The 13472-nt window shown below is 37.2% G+C and overlaps 1 protein-coding gene across 12 annotated transcripts in view; it reads right to left on the bottom strand.

The window, feature by feature from the left end:
- LOC108109787 (hepatic leukemia factor) overlaps positions 1-13472 on the bottom strand; it is a 56318-nt gene that overhangs the window by 15736 nt on the left and 27110 nt on the right. For 2 of the 12 annotated variants that reach the window (XM_017218470.2, XM_017218468.2), the window contains exon 1: positions 1297-4578. The exons of 7 other annotated variants lie outside the window; for them this stretch is intronic. In XM_017218470.2, coding sequence (XP_017073959.1) covers positions 1297-2524 — 1228 coding nt within the window. In that variant the 5' untranslated portion in view covers positions 2525-4578. Of the gene's footprint in view, positions 1-1296; positions 4606-13472 lie in introns of those variants that run through there. 3 more of the 12 variants (XM_017218473.2, XM_017218467.2, XM_017218469.2) reach the window with 3 other exon arrangements.

Raw genomic sequence — 13472 nt, 5'->3', positions numbered from 1 at the left:
TCAAAAGGATTTGTGCCAAATGCATTCTCAAAGTAGATCAAAAAAAGGTGAAAGGAAAGGCCAAAAAAAGGAAAACTCCTAAAAATGGAAACCCTTTTAGACCAAGCCAAACTAAATGCCAAACAGATGTGTCCGTTTGATTAATAATAAATGTGAAATTTAACGGCTTGTGAAATAATTTTCCAGTTCGAATTGCCATGCAAAATGTGAAGAATTCCGGTTAAATAAATACTAAAAAAAACTATAAACTGGTAAGATAAGTATATATAAGTACTTAACAGTAGTATGTTACTATAGAAAAAAGAAAAACTTTTTCCTGAAATTAATGAAAATTCCCTTGCGGTAGGCTGCGAACCAATAAACTTGACGATCCCTCAGTCCCAAGATACTTTTGTATCTACACGTTTGAATTCCATTTCCATTTCCCTATTCAATTCGAATAATGTTGACGTCAGTGGGTACAGTATATATAGGCTATATTAGTATATATACATATATGTACTATATATACTATATTGCCAGCCCAGCTGAGCTCACGTGTGCGCTGGAAGCTTTCTTGACTTTTGCGCTTTACAAGCTCGCAAATGCGCAAAGTTCTCGGCCGCGCTGACGTCGGATGATATCAGCCCAGCGGGATGCAGATAGACGTTCTATAGACTAAGGGCAGAACATATATCAACGGAACATTAACAACGGAATAGTCATTTTCTAATACAAGATCAGTGGATATAAGTGGGAAAAAACATGAAAAATCACCGAACTAGTCATGCATTTTATCAGTTCTTTTCGGTTTCCATTGTGTTTTTAAGTACTTTAAGTATGTAGAAAGTTACAAACTTATTTAGTGGAATGTTTTTTGACTAATTTTTAAAACTAATAATGGAAATATGGAAAAGTTTGTGGGGTGGAAAGGTAGCTTTGTGAAAGAAAACTAAACTTTGATGGCTTTGACATTAAAGGTTAGGTTGCTCGTTTTAAATATATTTCTCAAAGATGTTTTATACTTGTAAAGTTATTATTAAAATAATGATCAAAACTGCTTTTGTGTGAGTTTTCCCTGTTACTAAGCATTAGTCACTTGCAGTGATACTCTAAACCCTTATCTTGACAGAGTAAATTATAGTTTATGGCTGAAAAATAGCTTTTCTAGCACCTTCCATCTAAAGTAAACATCTCTTTTTTTTTGTATATTTTTAAGAAAATAGATTTAATTTTCCTTTTTCATAAGATTCCTTCGTTTTTTATACATTTCCCCACCAATCTCCCCCCCATTTTTCCTAACCATTTTCACCTCACCTGAGCTGGCTGGCTGAAACCTCGCCTTCAAGCTATTCAAATGGTTGTGATGCTCGTTGGCGATCACAGCTGCTGCCACGGCATTTGCCACATGTTGCACGGAGGATACATTGTTGTTATTATTGTTATTGTTGTTGTTATTATTATTATTGCTATTTCCACTATGGTTATTGTTGTTGTTGTTGGTATTCTGTCCGTGATTTCCACCATTTCCATTACCAGTTCCCGTCACAGCAGGATTATTATTGCCACCACTTGCATTGCCATTCCCTGAACCCTGATTGCCACTTGCAACGGCAGCGGCTGCTGCAACAGCAGCAGCATTGCAACTGGCAGCAGCAGCTGCTGCAGCTGCAGCGGCATTGCTGAGGGGTTCCATGAAGGAGTTGCGCTGGTAATGGGAGTTCTCCTGGTAAATCCGCTGATACGCCAGCGTGGGCAGCGTCCACGAGTTGTTGGTCTTGTAGTGGAAGTTGCCGGTGCCAAAAATGGAGTGTGTGTTGGTGGTGTTGCCGTTGTTGTTGCCGGCAGCAGCGGCGGTCGATGAAAGTGTGTGGGCCAGCTGGGCGGCATGATGTTGCTGCTGTGCATGTTGCTGTTGTTGCTGCTGCTGTTGCTGGTGGTGTTGCTGTTGCTGCTGTTGTTGCTGCTGCTGTTGTTGTTGCTGGTGTGTATGATGCTGGTGCAGCGTATGGCCATGATGTTGTTGCTGGGCGTGATGCTGAGAGTGCTGTTGCTGCTGCAGGACGGCGGCAACATGCTGCTGGTGGGTCTGATGCTGCTGCTGTATGTGCTGTTGGTGTTGCTGGTGTTGATGTTGCTGCTGCTGCTGTTGTTGTTGTTGTTGCTGGTGGTGCAAGGCTGCTGTTTGCTGTTGCTGCTGCATGGCCCAGGCATTCACGCCAGTGTTGCTGGTGGCACCTGCCCCACCGCCTCCTCCGGCACTACTTTTCCCGGAATCATTGCTGCTAACACTGCTGCGATGGTTGTCCATGGTTCCCGAGGATCCTGTCATGCTGCCATCATTACCACTATCGCTGTTGCCGCTGCTGCTGTTGTTGCCGCTGCTATTGTTGTTGTTGTTGTTGCTGTTGTTGTTGTTGCCACCACTGTTGACCGCCGCTGCAGCAGCAACATGAGAGTTGAGTTGCTGGAAATACTGCGACAATGTGGCATTGGCATGCTCCTGGGCAAAGAAACTGGTACACGAATTCGTATCCGACGACATGATCACTGGTTTATCTTAACTGGGTTCGTTTTTCACTGGTTAATCCTGATCACTGGTAAAGGATTTTCACTGTTTCTCCGTCAGATTCTAGGTGACAACCTCCTTGTGTTGAACGTGGTTGAATTTGCTGGTCAGCAGTATAAACTTTGGGCCACGGCCAAAAGCTGTGCGCATTGTCTTTGGACTTGATTTAACTTAAGTTTTTGTGTTTTTTGTTTTTGTTTCTTATGAAATAAAAGTTAATATTTTGTTATCTGAAAATATTGAGCTTTCGTTTTGAAAAAACCGCAGATTAGTTTTAAGCACTCTTTTGTTTTCGTTGTTAGAAGTTTTTTATTTGCCAGCCAATTGATAGCCAATTCGTTGTTGCTAATGATTAGGTGATAGTAGAGGGTTAAAGTATGTTAAGAGTGTGAATCAGTGATGGGGTTTACTATATATAGGAAAGCAATTTTGATAGTGACTGATAATGGAAACGGTTGTTTTCGTGTGGTCAGGGAATGCACTTTGTTTGCGTCTATTTTTGTATGATTTTTATTTTAGTTTTGCATTTGATTATTCTTATTGATGATCATGATGATAAGGAATAAGAAAAGGCATTGTACATGTTGTATAGTCTTGCGCTTTCTTTCAGTTCAATTAATTTTCTATAATAAGATTTTTGTGACGCTATAGAAATTTGTAATTAAAATTAAGAGTTCTTTTTACTAACAATTTTTGTTATATAAATTTTTAGGATTTTTATATTTATTTTTGCCAAATCAAAACTGCAAATCGAATCAACCGAGGCAAAGGCTTAATGTGTGTTTTTTTTTAATATTTCTTCTTTTTTTTTAAAAAATAATTTGGAATATTTTCTATATATAAATCAAAACAAATAAATTATTATTTGCCAAATCAATTGAATTATCCTTTTATCCGATGAATAACTCTAACTATTTTCCTCTCTCAGCCTTTTTTTTTTTGAATACCTTTTCTTATTCTCAGAATTGGTTGCTGCTTAGAAATGAGATCGTTTTTTATTTTTATTTTGGTTTTCTTATTTTTATTAGCTTGTTTCGTATTTTTCTTTCTTGAGTTTGGTTGTTTTGTAGAAAAATTAAAAATAAATTAAACTGTTTGAAATTGGATCCGTAACTTTGGCGCCGCTGGACAGAGTTTCTCGAGAGATCTCCGTGTCTCTCTCTCTCTCTGCCTGCTACTATCTTTCTCTCTCTTTCTTTTTCCGCGTTTTTTTATTTCCTTTTTTTTTACTATTTTAATAATAATAGTTATTATTTGATTGGCACAGACACACACATGCACTTCAGATTGATTTCACAATGATTGCACTTGAAATTTGTTTAAACAAAAATCATTTCCTTGAAGTGTAGTTCGCTTTCCAGAACTATCTATGATTTCCTTAGAAAAAATCTAAATCAAAATCAAAATCAATTTTAATTAATTTGTTTGGAAATCTTTTTTGTTTTTCCCGCTCGAGTGGCGAAAAACACGGAACGACCAGCGGCGACGATTTTCACATGAGAACGCGATGCGACAGAATGCCGGCCGAGTTATTTCCTCGGTCTCAATGTCCGTCTCTGGTTTTTCTCTGCCACCGCCACCGCCGCTGCCGTTGCTGCTGCAGTCGCCGCTGCAGTCAACGCCGTAGTCGCCAATACCGCTCTCTGTCTCTCTCTCAGCCAGCTTAAATTGCAATTTTCTGCAAGTAAGTCAGCTTACGTAAAGGGCGGAGGTCCGAAAAACAGCTCTCCCTCTCCCACTTTGATAATTGTTTTTCAGGTTTTTCCATATTTTTTTTTTGTATTAAATGTTAGTACCGCAAAATATTTGTATATGTAGAAAAAAGAATATTTTTACATACAGCAGGGGTCAAGATAATAGTGGTGGTTTAGGGTTTACTGAGAGAGGTGATTGGAAAGACGAGTCAGGAAGAAAAAGGCATAAAAAGTGAACTTAAAAATGAACTAAAATTATTTATGACTTTGTTAGGTATTGTAAATCTAGAAAGATTAAACTTTTGTCTTTATTGTATGACTTAAAAATTTTATAAAAATATTTAAAAATATTTTTTTGAAATACCAAAAATGTCAAAAACTGTTTTTTACTTTTAATATTAAATATTTGTACAATTTTTCTTCATATTTCCTTACATTATTTACATAAAAATAACCTAACACTGCTATATTTTTAAGCTTAGCTATATTTATTTATTTGTATATACTTTCCAGGCAGAGGGCAGCGACGTCGTCGTGAGCAGCGCTGCTGCGGCCAAGTCACGCGGATTTCAATATGACCCAAAGCCCACTGTCTAGCACAGTTCTAAGCACGTGTTGCGGACACACCGGCCACTTACACAGACGCAAATTAATTGAGAGTGCGAGAGAGAAGTGCACGTTGAACGGCAAGCGCACTCAAAGATACAGATAGGCGCAGACACAGATACACATATAGATAGGGTAGCCATCAGATAGAGATACGAAAGTTTCCAGTTGCTTCGCAATAGACGGCTATATCTCGCCCCCCCCCATCAGTAACTGTCACATATATATTGGCCAATACTATACCATATCAGCTGGAGTGCGTGGCCAATTGCCGTGCCAATATTCGGTTAATTCGGCACAGATGCGTCTGCAACACGTGACGTATGCGTAATGTGCTGCTTCACAGGATCGCTTTTTGTTCCATCAACTAATTAACGCTGCGTCATTTCGAGTAAGCAGATCTCTCTCCGAGCAAAAGTAGTGGGGAAGCTACTGAGTGCTTCACCCACTGGTTAAACCCAAAGGCACGACGCAGTAGCTGCAACGGAGCGTATACTTAATCTGCATTCATTCGAAACTCGATAAAGTATTGGCGTAGGTCGCCGCTTGTTCTTAGAAGTTTTCGAATAAAAACATACAAACTATTCAAGGGGCTTAATTCAGGTTTTAATGATTATAATAATTGTTTTGATGTTGGCCTAGGTCCGGTACATTTTCTTAGAACTTTTCTATTGCATTCCCGTTAATCCCGAGATGTTCATGACATTGAAACTATTTCTGTGTAGGTGATCAGAGGTCGATTTTTAATCTATGATTCAGGTTTTCAAGCATTTCTTTAAGCTTGTTTAAGTGGATTAATCTGAGAAATTATTATATAAATCGTAAGGTTGGCATGTTTTAAGCTTTATAATGGTAAAATGCTGGCCAAAAATTAATTTCATTTTCATTTTTAGATCACCAAAGAATATATTTATTTTTACTTTTTTTCTGGATATGTTATTTACAATTTATAGTAACCAATCTTCAATTTCAAAAGGTTTCCTTTTTGTTAAACAAATCCTAAGAAACTCTAAGAATACCTTGGCAATTTTCCACCCCAAAAACTTTGCATTTCTCCCCCTCTTTTCCAACCTTTTACCCTGTCAAAGAAAACATCTTTTAATATTTCCATAAAACCTAGTCACCCCTAATGCCCCATGAATTGTCAATAGCCATGGATCATGTGGAAAAGCGTGCTTTGGTCACCTGTTTTGCCCAGGCGAGACAATTTAGGGAATATCAAGTATACGCCCCATATTGCAAAGTGACTATTTTTAGGAAGAACAACGGAAGAAAGCAACAAGTCAAGTTGCAAAACTTCGTGACAGACCAAAAAACGAAGTTCACTTCGTGCTCCAATGGCGAAAGGATGTGCGGCAGAGGTTTGCCATTGGCCAGGCTTATATGCTGGGAAAAACGAGTAAAGGGAACCAATCCGGGAAAATCTGCCAACGTTGGCAGTGGCAGAGAGAATGACGTTGGCAGCGTAGCTGGCAGAGGCGGCGACGTTGTCAGGTTTTCTGTTTGTTTTGTTGTCTGTTGTTGTATTTTGTATTATCACGTTTAGCTACCACGTGCACCGGTCTCTCTGGTTGCTAGTGTGTGTGTGTGTGTATGTGTGTGCCTACTAGTGTCTCACTCACACTTGCAACCCTCACACAGACACACACACACACACACACAAGCTCACATGTACATATTAAAAGACCGCACTGTGGCGCTTCGGACGGATGAATGAGCCCTGAGAGCGGGAGAATTCGCCCCAAACAAAATACCCAACTGAGTCGAAGACGAAGCTCTTGCTGGTTTATAAATAGCAATTTAAAGCATCGCCCATACACACCTCCCTGCCCCCCGTGTGTCTGATCAATGAGTCACATACACACTTGCAAGGCTTTATTTTGCATTTGAAGAACAAAAAAAAAAACAAGGAAAATAAAAAACAGAAACAGGGAAAAACATACACTGCATAGATGTGCAAATAAAGAAAATAAAGCAAATTGTGCAGAATAAATATCGGAAGCGGCGGGAGCAGAAAACAAAAAAGCAGAAACAGAAACAGAAAGTAAACAAAATAATTGTTGCAATTTTTTGAGCTGGCATTGAGAGAAAAAAGTGTAATAAAAATAATGGTTTTATGTTTTTATATATGAAATATTAATAAGAAATTTATTTATTTTTTCTTATTATTTTATCAAATAAAATCTAATATGGGGAGGACATTGCCTTGAAGGGGATGAAAAAGATGTAGAAGCATTAAAAAGATTTTTTATTTTACAAACCCTTGCTTAATCTTGCCTTTGTAGCTTAAGGTTTGGCCAAAGTTTACATAAAATAACTTAATCATTCTTTTTTTCCAAAAAGTTATTAATTTTTAGAGGCCAATTTAAGTAAATATTTTCCCAGTGTTTTGTCAGCAATAAACCTATTAAAATCTAGCAATGATTGCAATCTTTTTTCAAACTAGAATTGATACTACAAAATAATAATCACAAGCCTATATAATATATATTTTTGTTTACTTAAAATTTAAGTGCAATAAAACTAAAAATAAATAAATATGAATATATATAAGTTCCCATTTAATATAGAATTTCCTTGCGACAAACGGAAAACAAATTATGGAAATTTTTGTGCCGTTTTTGCCCAACAAATGTCGCCGCAGAATTGAGCCACTAATACCAAGACAAGACTCAACAAATCAAAACTTAATTAAACATTCTGTGATTTGCTGTGTTTGCATGGAAACCGTCTGGTTGGTACTGGTTCCAGGTGCCCTTAGAGGTGTTTAATGGAACCGCTGGAGAGGCGAGGTTTATGGGTCTCTGGGCTGGCGACGTTCGAGTCATTATACACGTGTTTAGTGCAGCAGCTCGTAAATTAACATTTTGCTAAATAATTATTTAGAAATGCTGGAAATGTTTAAACGTTTTAACGACAGCATAACTGGCTTATTAAGGGCCCGCCTGCAATCAGTTGACCCAGATAAAGCAGTCACAACGAGTTTGGAGAGTGAAAATTATATTCTAAACTAAATAAGATTGTTAGACTAAATCAGGGCAAGTGCCTGGGTGATATTAATCAATTATAGTTAGCTAGAGGGATGAGTGATGGTAGTTTTGGGAAGAATTTAAATAAAAAATATATAAATTATTAAATATTCAGCTTAAGTCAAAGTTCCTTAGTCTTAATGAAAAACAAATAGCACTTCATCTATATAATTAAAACGTATTCTTGTAATTAAAAACTCGACTGGAACTAATTAATGGAAATAACAATCTTAAAGACAGATTGATCTGCTAAATAGTTTCATAAATATTATCTGAATTAATTGACCAATCATTACAGTCATCACAAATAAGCTAGATCTTCTCTTTTCTTACAGTTTTTTCATCCAAAAGATATCCACCCCTTTCAAGGTCTCAACCACGCCACATTTTCCCTAATCAACTTAGCATTTTAATATCAAATCTCTAAGCTTTCATTCATTAGCTAGAAATGCTAAAAACCCAACATGCGCCATATCTTGTCGAAACTTTTACGGTTTTATAGAACAAGTTAAGAAATAAGAAATAAAAATTATATTGCGGGCGGCTTATCAGTAAGAAACTTGGCCAACAGGTTGGTTTACCTGCCCGCTGACCAGACAATAAAACTGAAATTCCATATCTACGAGCAGACACTTTTTTCAGCAAGGGAATCAGGTGCAAAGTTGAAGTTCAGCAGACGGAAATTGATTTACGTAATTAAAGTCAAAGCGGAGTGGGGTGGTCAGGGAAAGAACCAACCCCCCTTCTCCTACTCTCAGCCTTATCACCTGGCACTTTGGACTGGAAATTCGAGTAGCCCAAAAAGAGAAGCGAAAAGGAAAATTGCAATGCAGCGCTGACATCGTCGCCTGGCCAAACATGTGACCCCGCGGGAAAAAAAGGAGGGCGCAAAATAATAACAAATTCGTCAGCAAACACGGAATTTTCGATTTCGATCGTGATTGTTGTCGTAGGGTAAGGTACAAACTACTAAGGCAGTAACTTGAATTCTAATTAATCGCCAACGCTGCGTATGAGCGATTTTTAAAAGGGTTTTTTTCCAGAGAAAGAGGGGGCAAGGGGGCAGTCGTTTAATAAACGACTCGGCGCACGTGTTTCAGCCAACGGTCTTGCGTCCGCTGATGAGTTCCAATGTTTGAGCACTCTGAGGGGGGTTGGGTGGAATTGGGGGCGGTGTTGGGTGGGCGGATGGGGGAAATTGCCAGACAAGCTGCCTTCAGCAATAAAAACAAGTTTAAGCTCTCTCTCTCTCTCTCTCTCTCTCTCTCTCTCTCTCTCTCTCTCTGTTGCTTCAAAGAGAGCGGAATTCGAGAGTGTTAAGTCGAAGCTTTTGTCAGCTTTCTGTTATGGTTTCACCCAAGCAACCGCCAGAGGGCGCAGAAGCTTTAGCTGCACAGTGGGGCAAGTAAGTTACTTTTTGGTTTAAAATAATATAAGAAAAAAGTGCTTTTGGGTAAAAATTCTAAAAACATAAATAAATAAAATAAACTTTAATGTCATGAGTTTTAAATAAAAGAAATATTTTTTAATTTGAGGATATTTTCTGACTGACATTTATCTAACATTTTTAGAGAGCTTAAAAAATGAGAAACAATAAAATATTATTTTTAAGTTTCTCCTAATAATTTTGTGTTTTTTATATACTATTTTTATAGTTCAAAATTTAAAAAAAATAAGGTCAAGATTAAAATTAGAACGAATTGCTATACCAAACATTTTTTTTTAGTAATTTTTAAACAAAGTCTATAAACCAGAACAGACATTAACGATTTATTGTCTGCTGATTTCGTTAATATGACCAATTTGTTCCGATATTAACATAATTATTAACATAATTATAAAAACCCCCAACCCATTGTCCCTTCCCCCACAAAATTACCCCAAAAAACTGCCAACAAAGCTGAAAGAACTAGAGTGAAAACATTTTTTCGGCAGCGTGAATTAAAATTGCTTTTTTGTGCCCAAAAAACAAAAAAAAAACGCCGCCTCTCTCGACTTTTGTTTATTTATAACTTTTTTTTCATTCAGAAAATGTCAATGGTTGACAGTTGCAAGTTGCCAGCAATAGATGGCGCCGCTACAACGAAACCTGAAATGAAATTAAATTTTCGAACAGAATTGGGAAATGCGATTTGTGTGGGGAAAGAAAAAACAGCAGCAGCTGCTGGCCAATGCTCAAAATTCAATAATTTAACTAACAAAATGTTTTTAATCTCCACAAATACACACACACACACACGCAGATTTATATTTAAACAGAGTTTCCATTTCATTTAGTTTCTTGTGCTAGCCAGAATTCCTAGACACTTTGTCTTCTGACAGTTCTAAATGTGTAAAACATTGCTTAGAAGCCAAAAAATGAAATCAAAGGCATTCTCCACGCGTGTCGCCTTTCGCCCAACTTACCCAGCCCAAAAAATAAACTAAAAATATAGTTTTCATATTTAAATATACTTTTTTTTTTGTTTTTTGTTTTTGGAAAAACCTACTCAATGACAGTTTCCTGCGTTTCGCTCTCAATAAGCTCGTAATGGAAAATTAACCCTTTGTTGTCAGAAATGATGCAACCCCGGGTTTTCAAATTGTCGTTCACATGAAAACTACTTCGAACTAGTAAAAAACACAAAAATGTTGTTTGCATGCACAACCCATCTGCCGCTTAACCCCTCGCTGCCCCTGAGTGGCGTTAATTGAGCTCTTTATTGTTGTTGTTGTTATTGCTGGCTGCCAAAGCAAATTTTTTTTTATTTTTTTGTAATTGCCGACGAGTGTTAATTAACTAAGCTGTCGGTTAGCATATAAAGTTGAAAGTGGAAACGAAATGTTTTTTTTTCGGCTGTTTATTGGGGCGGCATTGAAAAAAGGGTTTAGATTAGGAAATTGTTAGAAAATTTTATAACTAGGGTAAGTTTTTTTAAGTAATAGAGTTTATTTAAACATTTTATAGAGAATTTGTTTACTTTATACTTTAATTTGACAGCTAATTACTGCCTTTTCTTGCTAATAATTAATTTATCCACATTTTTATTTTACTTTTTCTGTTTGCCAAAATATTTTCTAATTTTTAGACTTCCTTTTAAAATTTCCCATATTTATACTCACCATTTCCTCGTCTTATAAACAAACAATTAAAATTTTTCATAGACCTGACTCACCTGCAAAGAGACGAAAAGAAAGAAATTTATTTAATTAAAATCACAATTTGATGAAAAATTTTTAGGCATTAAGCCATTTTGAGTAATTAAAACCAGGCAGTGGGGTAATTTATGAAATTTTGGCATTTAAGAGAACAATTAAATGTTAAAAATTATTCACCCAGAAGGGAAATAGAAAAGTGCCACGATTTAATCAAGGAAAAACAGGTTTCCACTCATGTTCGAAGAGGAAAAACCAAAGGAAAAAGGCAAGGAAAAATGAGAATGCCCAAAGCAACTGGCAATCAATGGAAACATTAAATGCATTTGTCAAAAATGTCTCAACCATTACCCGATCTAATCTTGAAAACTTAAAAACCATTGCTGTTCGCATTCGTTTCGTCTGCATTTTTTGACACTTTTCCAAGTAATTAAGAAAATGCGACCGCCGCCGCCATAGCGGCAATTGAGAAACCATTTAAGAGTGAGAAAAATAAAAATGTGAATAGCAATATTTTTTATTGATTTAGCTGTGGGCAAAAATGTTTTTATTGTGCACTTTTGTTGGCTCATTAAGCGAGCAAACAATTCGCATTTGGTGGCCACATTTGGCAGATCATTAGACGGATGCACATACCTCATACGCCCTGTTGGCTAGCCATATGCAACATTTCATAGTAATAAATCTGCCCCCGAGCCACCACACATCGCCCGCAGCGGCAAATGCAATTTTCATCTTCTTGATCAAAGGCCAAAAATTGAATTTTCTATTCCATTTGCCAGGAATTTCCGAAAAATTCTACAAAACATATTCGTCCACATCCATCAGACAGCAGCAGTTTTCCGCTTGCCTTTAAGATTTTTTTTCTCATTTTCAGTTTTTGTTTTCGTTAACTTAAGGCAGGTGTATTGTATTTACTACGAGTGGGTGGTTGGCTTGCCATTTGGCCAGCAGCGAAATGTGTGTTTTTCCTTATAATAATACCTATAGCTCAGCTCGTTGTTGGCCCATAAATCCATAGGAAAATCTTTAAATAAATTGGTTAACTACAAAATAAATTGGCCGGCAAATTGGTCAAAAAGCTGTGGGTTCTTAAATCATCCAATTTGGCCCAGTTTAACCGTAGTTTACAGGCCTTTAATTTGTCTTTAATTGTTAAATTAAAATAAATTTCCTTGCACTTTACGCTTCCAACACTTTCCACGGACAACCGCTATTGGTATTTTTTTCCCATTCCTTTTATTGGCAAAGCCAACAATTGCTTTGATTTTCCTGCCATTTTCCGGCCAACCAAACCGCAACTTAATTGAAATGAAAACCAAATTTTAATGAAGCAAACCATGAAGCGACACCAGGCAGACTGATGGCAATGTGGGTGGTTTCGGAAAGGGATACTTGGGGGTGGCATTTTCATTTTACAGTTTTCCTTTTTGTTTTTTATTATTTTTTATTTTTTCGCAACCCTCTTTTATTCTGGGTCCTACATTGTCGCTGTTCTCGTTGCTACTTTAAGTGTTTTTTGTTTGCAGTTTTCCGTCTGTCAGTATTTCCTTTTTCTTTTTCTTCTGTTTTTTTTTTGTCTTTCAATGAATTGAGTGGGGCACACACACACACACACACTACTAAACACCCCTTGGCTGCCCATTTCCGCCCGCCGCCCCCTCCTTGTGACCAGCCATGAATCGACTTTCATCAAATGCAAACCGTTTCACAGTCTCTTATGCAAATTTTCTTTTCATTTTTTTGCAGCTCTTTCAATTTGCGATTTCGTCTTCTTTTCTGCTTGTTTTTTTACAGTGGCCACTTGCCGAATGCGTTTGCATCTCACATTTTGATATACTGTACCCGAGGGCTGCCCTGCAGCTGCAGAACTTTGCCCAGAAGTCTGCCTCTCTAACAGAAACTGGCACTTAGTCAATGTCCGGCCTGTGGTCCATCCGTCCGGAAGTATGCTTAAAGAATTAGGTTCAATTTTTCTGTGATTAAGTTTATGAGTTAGTAAAGGAAAACCTATTAAAACTTTCCTTAATGAATTAAGAGCTTAAAGAAACATTGTCTCTTCCTTAAAGTCTAAAGTTTTAACCCCTGTTCTTCTCCATTTTAAACTTCTCCCCTCCTTAAACCCAATTTTCCCCCATTTCCCCAAGCACCCATCATCAAGGTTTAACATCATGGCAATTTACATTATTTTTTCACTCAGCCGGAGCAAAAAAAAAAAGTAAAAGTTTCTTGTTTCTTTGCTCAGCTAATAAACGGAATATGTCGATTGCTATTTGATTAGAATCCTACCCCCTTTCCATCCACTTAACCCCTTTCTGTCCACCCCCCTTGTGATGTTTTCCCTTCTTTTCTTTTTTCTTGTTCCTCCTCCCTTTGTTTGCTCAACAAATTAAGTCAATTTTTTGGCAGCTGCCTCGGCTCGTTGTGTTGCTACTGTTGTTGGCTTAAATTAATGCATGT

This window comes from Drosophila eugracilis, unplaced genomic scaffold (assembly GCF_018153835.1).
Source record: "Drosophila eugracilis isolate 14026-0451.02 unplaced genomic scaffold, ASM1815383v1 contig_1104, whole genome shotgun sequence".
Lineage (NCBI taxonomy): Eukaryota > Metazoa > Arthropoda > Insecta > Diptera > Drosophilidae > Drosophila > Drosophila eugracilis.
The sequence above is the reverse complement of the archived record's forward strand: the minus strand, read 5'-3'. Positions and strand labels throughout refer to the sequence as shown.